The following is a 15,241-nucleotide window of genomic DNA, read 5'->3' on the forward strand; positions in this document are numbered from 1 at the left end:
CTCTTTCCTTAGCTGGCTCACACCCTTCCCTGGGCCACTGGGGAGAAGCCTTCTGTAAGGCACAGAAGCTGAGGCTACCTAAACCGGGAGTGCCCAGCTTTCCAACTCTGACTCCAGAGATGTCACATAAACAGGGCTCGATGCCCCAGTCCCTACCCGTGTTTAAATTTGTGTGTTTATGTTAATATAGAAGCTCATTAATAAAGTCATTGAGAAACTGACAGCAAGGTTCACAGAATTTTATTGTAAACAGAGATCATCAATCTGAAGCATATTATAGGTTTATTTTGTGTGACATAACTTGTAACCTTTGCCCCTCTTGACATCATTCAAAAGATTACAATAACCAACACGTCAATGACCTCCTCTCCATCAAGTTTAACACAGCAATTCTAACCCTCCCTTAAAAGACACTCATCAAAACCAGGTAGAGATTATTCCTTTCATAATCAAAACTGTCACACAAAGTTTAGCTTGCTTCTGTCACAATGCAAAAAAGATTGCCAATAAAGCATATTTTAAAAGATTGCAGATGTCGGCTTGCTGTACCTGCTTTGCGTTGTGTGTTTCCCTCTCTCCCCTGGACAGTCTCTTGAGAAATCCTGTTTATTTCACCTGTCTCTTTGCATCGATATCTACCTCTAGAATCCTGTCTTTACTTAAATAAATGTGTGTCTGTTTTCCTCACTGGGTCCCTCCTCCAGGGCTGCTGTAAGCCCTCTCAGCACAGTACATTCAAAACAGAAGAAATGAACGCAGGAGCAGGAATTCGCCCCCTGGTGGCTATCTTGAGCAATGCGGCTTCACTGTGCACCCAAGCTCCACTTTTTCAGCAGAGCTTCTAGGTCAGTGTGTCAGCGGGTCTACTTGCAATGCGTTCTAAAATGCCAGACTCAGTAGCCACCGGCTTTACAAAGCATCAGCATCTCCTCTCAAGTCAAAGCACTCAGTGGAGATGCATCAAAACACAAGTGTTTCTCAAGGAAATGTAAAAATACATTTTTTTCATGAATTGTATTTAGTAAATAATACTTTGTAATATAGTGTTCTGTGGTCTTAATAAAAATATTTATTTAAAGAAAATATGAAAACAAATTTAAATAGAACATGTAACAATTGCACAATTTAAAAATACACTGAGTATGGAAATGAGAATTCCAAACATGATTTTTTCTGAGCATTATTTAATTATTTAATGATACTTGAATATATCCAGAGGTTTATAAATCACTCTCTTTCTAAGACCTGCACTTAGTGTCATGTCTCAAGCCAATTCTTACTTAGCCTGAGTTCACAATCTATAAGGTATTTAACCCCCCCCCCATCTGACAGAACTGCGGCAACATTGAACACAAATTGTGTTATATATTGATTTTCATATCATCCGGTTCTGAGTGACCATGACAGAATACAAATGTCCTTCTGTGTAGCTAACCCCAAAGTATCTCCCTACTGTCTACTTTAGAGGTATGTATTCTGGGTCTCTGATCCCATGTATCTTAGTAGTGGCAGTTAATTCCTTTCCAATCAAGTATAAAATATGCTAAGAATCAACTGGCTTGAAGGATATAATTAAAATGAGACAGTGAAATAAGGGGGCGGAGATAAAAGTTTTATACCCAGCTAGGGTGACCTGTGTCGTGTCTTACATCAGCACCTTTTATTCTAATGTATACTAGTGTCTAGGCACGGGACACTGGAGCAAACACAGGGCAGCAAAGCCTATTGAGGCCTCACCTCCCACTTTCTACTGAGCTTCCTCAGGGCTTAGGGAAAAGTGTGTGGGCCTCTCTGCAACCCCTCCAGGCGCTCTCATGGGACAAGCAGACCAAGGATGTCTGTCTAAGCTTGGAACTGGCTCAAGATAGTTTAAAATCTGACAGTGATTGGTCATGTTTTGCTAATGTATTAGTATTTTAACTACAGTAGCACGATGCTTGATTTTTACCTATTAGGTAAACTAGAAGTAGGCCTTTCCCATCCTTTGAGAGTTTTAAATCGTTCAAAATTCAGTGTAGATAGTAAAAAAGGCAGAAAAGCATTTGGAACCAGGTTCGCCTGGGTTGGACTGCGTTGGCTTCCAACCCAGAGTCCACCCATCACTTTGTGGTACGGGGCGGCTTCCCTAACTTCTCTGACTTTCAGTTTCCTTGTGGGTGAAGCTGGGAATGAGGTGTGACGTGGAGAGCTGCAGTGGGAATTAGAGAGGTCAGCGCATGGTGCCCAGGACAGCTCAGCAAGACGGTGACAGCTAAGGTTCCTGCTTGCCCGTGAGGGCTGCGATTGTTTTAATGTCTACACATTGCAAATACTTATATGGATCATTATTTCAAGTAAACATACCATGACAGAGCATTTCTTTAGTGCAAAACTAAGGAAACATAGTTTCTTACAAGCTTGTATATAGAAAGTTTTTAAATGACTTGTTTGTGAAAATGTGGCTTTGGGTTAATGCATTAAAAAAATCTGTGCCTTCCCCTTTAAAAGACAGAGCACAGACAGTGATGCTGTGCCCTCCAGACACCTCTAGTGGATCTGTCCCTGTTAGAAATGGCCAATAGCTTACTTAAGGTGAGTCTTCAGCCCTTTGTCCTTTAGACAAGAGATTGTAGAAGGTTAAAAAACATGTCAAAGATTAATTTTGATTATATTAATTTCTCATTATTTTAGAGAACTGTCGTTTGAATATCAGTGCAGCTTAATAAAACATATTAGAATTTAGGCACTCAAAAATCCCTTAAATATGGAGAGTGCATAGTAGATACAGTGGCGCTCCCCAGTTAAAGTAAGTACAAGTTATGGCAAATTCTGTAAAAACATGGTTCACGTGCATTCTTAAAAAGGAGAGGTCAAGAGATCTGAACACACTGACCCCTGGGGATGGATTTTTTAGTGAGTGTTGCCACAAGGATTGTCTGAGACCTGGCAGCCCATGTTGTGGCCTGTTACTTGTACTTTGAACAGTGTGCCGTCCGCACACATGCAGAGCTTGTAGCGCACCCAGTCGCCACTTCCTGACTGGTCCCCGCTGGAGGAACTGGGCAGACGCATCGGGCTGACCATCACGGTACCGTTGAGGATGATGCTGTTTTCCTATGAGGACAGTAATATGGGTTAGTTACTGCCACAAATGGGTAGAGAAGAAAGTTATTAAACTAGACAAGACTTAGGAAGACTCACAAAGCGACTCCTCAGTTACTCAGGCTGTACTGTGCATCAACAACCCTGCAACAGAGCTTGTACCCAGTACTCAAAACCACATTCTGTGCACGGTGTGACTGATGGTGACAAAGTCCTGAGGATTTTCACTTTTTCGCCCCAGAGAATTTTTAGTTATCGATGATGTTGATATTGAGGGAGAAAAACAAGTATTTCTCTATTATAGGAAACTAATTTTAACTAATAGATATTTAATTAAATATTAAAACTATATAGGTTATTAGACCAGGCTTTCTTTTCTTTTTCTTTCTTCTCTTCTTTCTTTCTTTCTTTTTTTTTTTCTTTTTTTTGAGACAGGGTTTCTCTTTGTAGCTCTGGCTGTCCTAGACTGACTTTGTAGAACAGGCTAGCCTCGAACTCACAGAGATCTACCTGCCTCTGCCTCTGCCTCCCAAGGGCTGGGATTAAAGGTGTGCGCCACTGTCCCCAGCTTACAAAGAAATTGATGGTTTCTTATTTAAACTCATGGCTACAGAATCATTCTCATACTGAAGGGTCTTAAGACCGTGTGTGTGTGTGTGTGTGTGTGTGTGTGTGTGTGTGTGTGTGTGTATCATACTCTTTGTGGAATGGTCTCTCTCTCACTGAATCTGGAGCTCAGCATATCAGCTAGACTGTCTAATCTGCCTGCCTCTACCTCCTCAGTACCAAAATTATAGGCATGTGCCACTGCCATGCCTGGCTTTATATTTGGGTGCGAGGGTTCTGAACTCAGGTCCTCACGCTGTTTGGAAGTACTCCACCAACCAAGCCATCTCGGCCTCCCAAGGTACCAGTGATTCCTGCTTGTCTCCCTCCTCCTGCCTTTCCTTCCCTCCCACTTAACAAATAATTACTAAGTACTGTCACGTAGCAGTGGCAGACACCATCCTAGGTGCTGGGGACATGACAGTAAACAAGTGTACAATGGGCACATTCCTATAGAATGCCACTCACTGGAATGAGGCAGATAGTAAACCAACAAACAGAAAGCTCTACAGGGCACGGAGGGGAGAATAGATGCTGCACATGGCTGAGGGCTGTGTGTTGCACAAGGTGGCCAGAGGAGGTCCCTGATAAGGCCGCATTCCAACAGAAATGGAGACGTGAGGGAGTCGGGCAGGCGGGCACTGGGGCTGGGCACTCCAGGTGGAGGACACTGAGCGAAAGGGCCCGCGGTGAAGATGTGCCGTACCTAGGGGACCCAGGGTAGAGGAAACACGGAGGCTACAGGCCTGAAAGACTGGGGAGCAGACTTAGGGTTTGATTTGAAACTAGAAGAGGAGCGCGCATCAGGCGGGAAGTGGCACAGTCTTTCTAAAGGTCTCTTTGAAGTAGAAGCTGTGGCACGAAGCTACGTACGTTGCCAACACTTCCAACCCAGGGGGGTTTGAGTCGAGGCCAGCCTGGGGTACTGCAGAGACCCTGCCTCAGAAAACAATGGCTCTGGCTTCTGGGTAGAGAAGGCTCATATCACATAGATAAACGGCAAAGGGAAGCTGACAGGCTGCTCCAACGGTCCACCGCGTATGCCGCAGCGGTGAGAAGCAGCCGGGCGCTGCGGGCGCCCAAAGGTGGCGCTGAGCTTGGCCAGTGGCTGTAGGGCAGAACACCGAAAGAAATACGTGTTTGGTGAGGAGCCAAGATGTCAAGATTTCATTCTTGTCGGATAGCAGATGCCGGTGGGTGTGGCAGCGGGGAATCCTAATTAACAGGAAAGGCCAGTGCAGAGTCTGTGAGCACAGGCGCCATCACTTTAGGGAGGGGCTTTTTGCAGTGGGAGCTGGCAGAAAAGTGGAAGAAAAGGCTGACTGGGGTGGGGTGGGGTGGGGTGGGCGGGGGTGGTGTTGTCTGAAATGCTTGGAACAGAACCATTTCGTATTTCTGAGCTTATTTTACTTATTTTGGAATATCTACATAGATTTTGCTGGGCGAACATCCAAAATTTCAGAATAAAGCACTCCAAGTTACTTTGAAATAAGTTGCATGTAGGGAATTATTAAGGGACCTGTTTCCAGTTTTGTTTCTATGCTGCCATCTTGTGGTCATTTAATATTACTTTCTTGAAAATACTCCTTAAAGTGTTCAATACACTGTAGCATAGGACTAAAATTAATAGTATTTGTATATTTAAAAATAGACAGGAGAGATTATTTTGAATAACGTAAGAGCATTGGTAAATCTCTGAGATGACGTGCATATTGGTTATTCAAAGGTGACCATGTGCACCATAGATCAAAGCTTACAATGTACCCTATAAATATGAATATCACATGTCAATTCAAAATAATAGTGAAAAGCAAAATGTAAAAGTAATTTCATAAGATTATTGCTAATGATTAGGTTATACTCTAAATCAACTATTGATATGACTGACATACAAAGCCGAGCATCGTTTCAATACCAGAAACTAGTATGTATACCTCAGACTATGTGAAGGGTTGTTACATCAACAGGCAGAATGGGATGGGAATTTTCTGGTGGACAGAGTGAAAGACTCAGGTAACTCGCATGTGCTCTCTACACCAAGAACTTGGACCTCACCCCTGTGGCCTCTAGTGCCAACGGCACTCCTCAGCCATGGCTGCTTGTCATTCCTCTGAGAGCTCCCACCACGGCACAGTGGAAACTCCTCAGGGTGGTTGCCATGCCTTCGGCAGGACTTATAGCTCATGTCTGTCTTTATTGTCCTGAAATGGTATTAAGTACTTTAGGGGGAAATGGTCAAAGTGAAACGTCTACTTTTCTTTCTAAAGTTTATTATTGCTAGGAATTATAAAGCTGGCTTTTTAAAAAGGGGAGAATGACTTGTAAGAACTCAGCCTTAAGGCTGCCTTTGTCATGTGATGCTTGGTGACACAAATTTCCTTGGTCCTAGGTAAACAGCACGAGCAAGGTGCCCAGAGGCATGTGGGATGGCTCTGTTCTGGCCGAACTGCGAGCTAGTTAGGTGGGTGAGAGCTGTGGCTCTTCTGTATGAGGCAGGAGACTGGCTGAAGCTCAGACACAACCTGGGAAGTTGAAGCAAGTGCCACAGTGAAGACTGACTCTTTCTCCTTCGCAGCTAACAGGTGCCAGATAGCAGTACGTGTGCCATTCACTTGCTGTTCTCTTCATAGCCTTGGACACAAAACTCAGAAACGGACGGGAATAACCTCAACCAAATAGCAGCAGCTACATCAGGGGACGTGCGCTTTGATCTCCTAAAATTCTCATCAGAGGGCTGTTTGGGTCTTATTTTTTATCCTTTTAAAATAACATAAAAATAAAGACAGCAGAAGTAAAAATCAAATCACCTGCTTTTCATCACTTTTAGCTAAATATTGTTAATGTTTTACTACATCCTTCCAGGTTTTATAAGCTGCACATGCTCTGAGAGAAATGAGATATTTTGCAAATTGTTTTATAGCCTGCTTTCATTTCATAATCCATGTGGGAATCTCATCATAACAAAAGTCATTCTCAGTAATCATATACTATTCCAAATGATTATCTTAAATTCACATAGAAAAAAAAAATACTCACAGCCTTTAACTCCACGTTACCCCCCGTGTGAAACTCAATGGTTTTGCCCATGATGAACACGCCTTCATTGCCACGCACAATCGCACGCCCATCAACTTTGATATTTAAGTCGCTAGTAGCGTTGCTGGTAATCTAAAGATGAAAACCAAGCCGAAAAGAGTTTGTTGGTTAACGAGAGAATCATTGTCATAGAGAAATGAAAGTTTCAACTCTGGATTATGCGGGGCAGTTTTATCACCGTGGGAATTAACACCAAGAGAGGACTTATTACTGTGCACGCTGGGGAGTAGCGCTGACCAATTCCCTGTTAGCAACGCTAGAAGACTGAGCCGTACCCTTTCAGTTGATGCTTTCTGGACATTCAGACTTTTCACTCCGCTTGGCAGATGAAACTCGTGAGTCTCGTAGTCCGTGCTGAATAAGACGTTCTGTGTCCTTGGGTCGAAAAACTGCATCCCAATGTCACTGGTGATAGAAGTTTTGTTCTTTTCCACACTCAGCTTGGTTGTCCCTTGCTGAAAAACAATCTTCAGGAAAACACTGTATTATGAGCATGTTTTCAAAGAATGCTACAAAGCAGTAAGGGTAAAAAGCCAAACTGACAGTAGCTGCACCTGCCCACAAAACTTTGGATAACATACAACTTTAAAATGAAGGTATGTGTACTCCTTTGCTTCTACACAACGCACTGTACAACAACACAGGTCACAGGGAACATGGCTGGGGCCTAAGATGGCCACAGGAGAGTCAAGAAGACACCCTTGACAGCCTGTGTTTTAGCAACCAGCGGGCTTGTCTGCCACTGTGCAGCATTTCTCTTCCTGATTCCTGGAATCTGGGCTTTCTGACCCGAAAGGGCCTTTACAATGACTTTGTGACGTGGAAGAGAAAAGAGCGATCTACATAGTCTTACGTCATCCAGTGCGTCTACAGGGAAAAACATCTAGAATATTAAGCACACAACTCTAGCAAGATTATAAAGCCACCGGCATTACTGACTGTTGAGTATTTATGAATGTGGATAAGTTTGTGTATAGTTTGCATATTTTTTTAAAAGAAGAGAGCAGTTTCCAGTATTGAGCTGTAGGTTTTCGTGAGAAAGGCTGTCCGTGCCCCTCTACCAGCCTTGAGTGTGGACACTTACTGGCTGGTTGTTGCCAGTGATGAGCAGGTTTTCATTCCGCCTGCCGCCCACTGTGCTCTTATACAGCGGATGGATGACGCCCATGTCAGACACTTGCTTGAATCGCAGCAGCCCGCTCTCGTGAAACTCCATGCTATCACAGCCATTTGGCCCAATACGAATCACGGCCCAGATGACAAGTGTGATCTGAAAGGGACACGCCTGCTGTTTACTAGGCACACACCAGACACACATGGAAGAAAACAGGGATGATCATGTCCAAATGTGTGAGGTCTCCTGACATGTTTAATCAGTGAGATAGGTTTATTATTATTATTATTATTATTATTATTATTATTATTATTATTATTATTATTATTATTATTATTTTGGTTTTTTGAGACAGGGTTTCTCTGTATAGCTTCGCTAGCCTGAACTCACTTTGTAGATCAGTCTAGTCTCGAACTCAGTGATCTGCCTGCCTCTGCCTCCCTGAGTGCTAGACCCTGAGTCAGGGCCTCACACAGTACAGGCTGGCCTCTCATGAACTACGTAGTCAGGCTGGACTTGAACTCCAGATCCTCTTGCCCCCACCTCCCAAGTCCTGGCTTTCCAGGTGTGTGCCACCATGGGGCTTTGTGGGGTTTGGTTTCTTCCATTCACTTCATGTTTTCCATCTCCCTGAGTTTCTGCCTCACCCACGGTAGGTATTTCGGTATCATTCTCAGTTCTTACAGTTACCCCCGTACACCTACTGATCCCTGGCCCGGTGCGCATCCTTAACAGCACAGCTGTAAAAAGTCCAGAGAGAATTCGAGTGACCCCATAACCACTGTCTCTTCAGCATCTCCTACTGGCATTTACCATGGCAGCAGGCTCATAGAGGACTCTCTAGATGGTTTGAGCCTTCTGAATGACCTACAGGCTTCCCAGTAGGAAAAGTGAGCTTTTGTACTGGCCCTGTCAAATGCCACTGTCATGTTGCATTCTTTCTCCGGGTACGTTAACTCTCCATAGAGAGGGTCCTCCGTCTCCAGCCTGCTTTGAGGTAGCTGGAGGTGGAGGGTAAAGGTAAAGGGGTGTGGGGAGTGAGCCTCTGCGCTCAGTGCCAGGGTCCAGGGTTCTCACACAAGTCATCTCTTTTGGTTCCTGTCTTGATCCTGATTGGTAAGGCCCTTGTCTTCCAACTCTGGCTCCTGCAAGGTGCTTTACCAATACAAGGTGTGACCCTTTGCCAACACACACACACACACACACACACACACACATGCATGCACGCACGTGCACAAACACGCGCACACACACATATACATACACTCATACATACACGCACACACATACACACATACATACTCATACATACACGCACACACACACACACATGCACACATGCACTCACACACATATACAGACACTCATACACACACACACACACACACACACACACACACTTCTGGTAAATGATCTACTATTCCCCCACATACCCCCCCCCCCCCCCCGCATCTTTTGTCTTCATAAATTACACCTTAGGATTCTGGCCACTTCTTACTCCCTTCAAATATATTCAGCTTTCCTGATGCTGTTACTTTGCCAGAATTCTCCAATAAAGCAAATGTGTACAGCACAATAAATTCAGAAGGCATGCTGCCAGTGAAGTTATTTATGGACCTTCCTTTAAAGTGTGCAGCAGCTCTCACCTTAGCGGGGGATTAGACACAAATGTTTTGAAAGCACACGGAATAAAAAGCTTGCTCAGAAGAATGGTGGGGAGCAACGGCTCACTTTGAATAGATAGTGTTGTTCACTGAGAAGGTGGTGCCAGAGGGTCCAGCACTAACCACCATGGTTGCAATCTCAGATTAAAGAGCCTCTTCCTGAAAACAGTGGCTATCCAGGGGAAGGCACAAGCCAGGGCCTCAGCCACAGAGAGAACGGCGTTGGCAGAGCCTTCAGCGTGACACCAGGGGCTGAGACTACAAGACACAGACTTTCAGCACCATCAGAGCACCATGTTTTATGAACAATGTGTAGGAAACATTGAGCGAAACTGTATTTTTTAGGAGAGAAAAGGGCAATAAACTCTCAGTGAAGCTCTCTTCCACTGAGTTTACACGCTCTTTATGAAAAGGCGACTCCCTTAAAGGGAGAATCCATCAGTGTGTTTCTAGATGAGACTACTATGTGGATGTAGTATCTAACTAGGTTTTTTTCAATTCTGTTCCTATATTTTTATGAAGCTGGAGAGAGAAGCCTATTAGGTTTTTTATGTTAAAGCGCTAACTAAAACTCATGAGGAGATAAAATGTATAGAAAAGTAGAAGGCAGGACCATCCCAAAACACAGCACACAAGCAAAATCCATGGTCTCACTGTAAAGATGTGAAAGTCCTCAAGGTAACTTAACAGAGCACGCTCTGCCCCGAATACTCACTAGCAGGTTGATGACAGCCAGGATGAAGAGCAGGATGATCACACAGATGGCTAAGTTGCCCTTCCTCCCTCTCAAGCCGGTTTTATGGAGACGGTCCTCGTCAATAGGAATATACCCAGCTTTAAAGTTGCTATTGTGTTCCTTGTTAACGTTCCTTCGCTCCACAGCCTTCTCTCGCATGGATTTCTTCACTGGCCCATTGGAGCTTTGCTAAAAACAAACAAAATGCAGCCATTAAGTTCAAACCCATGATTAAGGAAAAGTGATGTTCCACGCGTAAGCCGCAAGCCACGGTGAGCTGCAGGTGTCAGGGTTGCTGTTGTATAGCACATTTTCTCTCTGTTTCACTCATCCTATGGTCAACGTGGCTACAGCTCACTCCTGGGGAGAGCTGCTGGCCACACACGCATCCATACATATTGCCATGGGAGATGGCATACATTTTTCGTTGACATGGAAAGAATTTGGGATGACTGACACAGTGACTTACAGCCCAATAGACGAAGGCCTACATTATTTTAGATTAGCAGTTCTCAAAGTGGTCAGGGCAGCTGCATGTCTGAGGGGAATGCCAACTCTTTTCAGGGTCTAAAATGTCAGACACATCTTAAAAATAAGAGTAGGATTTGTTTTTTTTTACCCTCCCACTCTTTTGAGTGAATATCAGTGTTTCCAGGGGCCACGTTCTCATCATGGTCCAATAACATCATCGTTCGAAGAGTTAATGAAAGGTTTTGCTGGGGCATTCCTATGTTTTCATAATTTCCAATAAACACATGATTTCTCATAAACACGACAGCTAGATAAGAGTGTAAATAGAATCTGGGATTAAGAAAAAACCGAGAACTTCTGGCCCTGGGTAAGTGACATTAAACAATCATCTCATGTAATACAAATACAAAAGGGCAAGCGGGAATGGTTACTGCCCAAACTTCTATATTTTTTCAGAGCTCTGAGACAATTCGCTTGTTGTAGAAGGCACACACACTGAGGACTGCATGCTTGCACACGATCACAGTAAGACCTGCGCTGGGTTATCTAGCACATGCACTCCCTACGTCAGCACGCCCAAATCCGTAGTGTAGGCAACACATACTGCAGAGGTCAAACTGGAGGGCTGAGGCACTCTGGAGTTGTTAGGAAAATGGGAGGAGCAGGTGGATCAGATACGGCAACCCCGGGAGAAGGAAGGTGAAAAGTAGAGACAGGTGAAGACAGTTCTGAGCAGGGTGTAGGCTTCTGTCTTACTGGGAGACACTGGAGCTTTCTGAGCACAAGTCACATGTGTTTCCAGCATGCTAAGTGCTAGGTGGACACGCACAGAGGTATGCGGGCTCCTGCAGATAGTGTAGCAATGGAGGGTTGAGGTCACGAGGAATAAATGAAGGTGGGAAAACTGTAGTGAAAATGTGGTACCCAATAAAAGCATTACTGTATAAAAGGTGAACTTTATCCTGGGGGCAGTGGGGAACTACTATGTTGCTGCTGCTGCTGTTAGTGTTGATGGCCTGCTCCTCTTCCTCCTCCTCCCCTTCCTCCTAATCTTCTTCCCTCTCCTCTCCCCACCTCTCCTCCCTCTAATTCACCCTCCTAATCGTTCCCCTTGTCCTCTTTTTTTCCCCCCGAGACAGGGTCTCTCTGTGTTAGCCTTGGCTGTCCCGGACTCACTTTGTAGACCAGGCTGGCCTCAAACTCACGGGGATTTGCCTGCCTCTGCCTCTCGAGTGCTGGAATTAAAGGCGTGTGCCACCACACCTGGCTTCCCCTTGTCCTCTTATTCTGCACTTATTTCTTTAGTGTCTGTGCCCGTGTGTACGGGGGTGGGGGGTCACATGCACCACGGTATATGCATGCGGAGAAGGTCAGAGGACAACTTCCGGGAGCTGGCCCTCTCATCTCACCATGTGGGTTCTCAGGAGTGAACTAAGGAAACTTAAGTTGTCAGGCTTCATGCCGACCACCTTTATCCATCTTGCCGGCTTCCACTGAAGCCATTTACCCGGAAGCAAAATCCTGCCCCAGCTGAGAAGAACTGCAATACACGAGCTGGGGAAGGAGACGCCAATAGCTTCCTCTGGAGGTGAAGCTGGAGCAGAAGGTTTAAGAGGCAGAACTGCCAGGACCCGGGGGGGGGGGGGGGGGGGAACTAGACACAGAGGGCTCTACAGTGACACCACCCCCCCCCCAAGCACAGACGCAACTCTTCCTGTTCAGATGCAAAGTTGAGGAAAGCAGCCCATTAAGCCTGAAATGTTTGTCTCTCTAGCTCTCCCCAGTGAGTCCTGCCCTGCTTAGGGTAGCCGAGCGAGGAGGCGGCTGTAGCCTTTCAGTGTAGTCAGAACAGAACCTCTGAGCATCAAGAAGACAGCACAGGGGAACAAAGGCGCCTCTAACTCAGAGGCTGATCTAATCCAGGGGTAAACTAGGAAAACCCAGGAATGGCTCCATCCCAACAAGTCCACGTAGCCCCCTTCTGGCTTTATTTATTCCTTTATATTTTGTTGTGAACCTGCACTTTGCCTGCTGTCACAGTTGACTGTTCGATGCTTGTTTAGCAGATTTCATGTCGGGTTTTTTGTTTTGTTTTGTTTTGTGTGTGTGTGTGTGTGTGTGTGTGTGTGTGTGTGTGTGTGTGTGTTTTCTTCTATACCTTAGAAGGAGTCCTCCAAGACCATATACCTAAGAGGTCTGTCTCTAAAATGTTAGCCACCTAGGAGAATAATCCCCAAAGTCAACTGAATATTCCCAACTTTGCTCACCCCTCCCCAACCCAAAGATGTTGAAGAATGGGACTTTTAGAGAAATTATCTTACCGGTTATTTTAAAAGGGAAACTGCAGTAGTGACTAGAAAAATAGTTTATGATATTAAGTCACTTTGGCAACTACATGCACGGGCGTGTATTCACACATTTCACACACATACACATATGTGCATGCTCAAGAACAGCTGGACATTTTGAGGGGAAGCCTTTAAACTATTCTAGGCTTACAACGAAGACCAGGAAATATTTGACAATGCATTTCTTAAAAGTAATCTTAAACCCACCAGACATGAGTCAGTTTCATATTGGTGTCTGAATCTCCTGAGAAACCAAAGTGGGCGGGGAAATCTGGGCTGTCTGCACATCGGGCACCGCAGAAATAAGACCTGGCCACGATCCACTCCGGGCAACAGCTGACCACGACTTGGCTGGTATCGGGCAGCCTCCCCGGCCCCAGCTGACGTTATTTTTATCTGCATGGTTTCTGGCTGCGGAGAGGCACGTCCAGGCGCAGGCTCCGCAGGCCGGTGGCCCGTGTCACTCCAGCCGAGGGAGAGCTACCCTCACCGGCGCGGAGCCGGTGCCCGGGGTCCCACCCGGCCTCCGCCAGCATCTCGGCTGCGGACAGCTCCTGCCTCCCGACATCCGCCGCCCCAGTCCCTCCCTCGCGCCCTCGTGCCCGCCCTCCGCGAGGTCGACCCGGTTCACCCAAGATTCCCGAGCCCTCGGCCGGCCGCAGCAGGCTCACAGACCTGCTCGGTCGCAGCAGCCGCCGCCGCCGCCGCCGCCATCTTGGCCCGCCGCAGCCCGCGCTTGCGCTCTAGCACGGGGGTGGGGCGCACACCCTCGCTGGCCACGCCCTGCCACGCCCACGTCACTCAGAAATTCAGAGTGGGTAAGAGTCTGCAGGCTCAGATCCACGGAGAGGGTCACCGGCGACCGTGAGCAGCTGCGGGTTGCATGGGCGTGGCAGAGATAGAACGAGCTCTGGGGCATCCTCAAGTTCTTTGGAAAGGTCGCCCTCAAATTCCAAAACATGCCTTCCCCATCTAGGGATGCTGTACTGTGCCGAGCTGTGACGAATTGAGAGGGAGAAGTGCCGTTGAGAGTCTTCGTGAGCGAGACTTGGGTGAAGACAGAAGCTAGGTAGCCTAAATCAATATATTCCCCCCAGGAGGTCTGTGAAGTCAAGTCTGCCACTCTTTGTTTAAGGCATCAGAGGTTAATTGTCTGCCCATACAATATTGGAGATGTGCTGACTTTTTTTGGTCCCTTGGAACCTAACCCAATACGCAGTGAGCTCCAGAGAGACACTCAAGAGATTGCAGGTAACCGGTGCACATTGGTTGCCTTCTGCTTTGACAATCCGTTAAGCTGAAAAGAAAACTACTATATAGTGAATAGCATCCAACGTTCAAGAACTATTCCTCAGGTCATAAATAGCTTCTAGGAAGTGCCATAGACCCTCAGAGGGGATGTGTAATCCAGCTTTTTTTTTTTTCTTCTCCAGGTGCTGGGTCATTTTGCTTTCGTAATTCACCCAACTGCCACTTCGCTGCGCCACCCACGTCTGAGGATGGCTGTGAAGTTTAAATAGGCACTCTGTCCCACAACAAACTTCTCCTAATCTTTCTCCCTTCTCATGTCTGGTCTTGTGTATGAGCTGTAACTGTGTGGTCATTTGTCCGCTCATGCCTTCTTCCCACCTGCTGAAGCCGCTTGGCTGCGCTCCTAGAACAGACCTGCACTTTAGGAAGGAAGGCTATAGCTTGCAACCCACAGGTTTGGGAACCATCAGTGTCTGTGTAACAGCTTGGCTCTGGTCCCCTTTGTCAATTTTTAGCAACATGACTTCTGACTGATCCTGTCTTCCTGTGGTTCACCGGTCAATGTCTTTTCCTTTTTCTCGGGCAGATATACTCCTCTGCACCCCCAAGAACCCATCAAATGCCACACCAGGTATTCTCATTGGCAATTTATCTTTTTGTTGCTGTGTTTCTTTCTTTCTTTTTTTTAAAGATTTCGTATTTTATATGTATTAATGTTTTGCTCCTTACAAACTGGGTGCGGTTTATCACTACATATTACTTCAAGTCCTGATCACAGTAGGAACCAAATAATAAATACCAAATAACTTGGATGACTGAATACCATTTTTTTCCACCGAGTATAAAATGTCTTAAGTGTGTCTGACATAGATTT

General features: G+C 45.8%; 1 protein-coding gene across 1 annotated transcript; it reads right to left on the reverse strand.

Annotated features, from left to right (window-relative positions):
- Positions 1 to 223: 223 nt before the first annotated feature.
- SGCB (sarcoglycan beta) lies at positions 224 to 13,883 on the reverse strand. Its single transcript, XM_084759731.1, has 6 exons — positions 13,792 to 13,883; positions 10,277 to 10,486; positions 7,868 to 8,053; positions 7,059 to 7,250; positions 6,724 to 6,855; positions 224 to 3,093 (listed from the first exon to the last, which is right to left on the reverse strand). Exons 1-6 carry the CDS (start codon positions 13,828 to 13,830, stop codon positions 2,890 to 2,892), a joined length of 963 nt encoding a protein of 320 aa, XP_084615857.1. The 5' UTR covers positions 13,831 to 13,883; the 3' UTR covers positions 224 to 2,889.
- Positions 13,884 to 15,241: the final 1,358 nt, after the last annotated feature.

Source organism: Acomys minous (genome assembly GCF_964271855.1).
Source record: "Acomys minous genome assembly, chromosome: 15".
NCBI lineage: Eukaryota > Metazoa > Chordata > Mammalia > Rodentia > Muridae > Acomys > Acomys minous.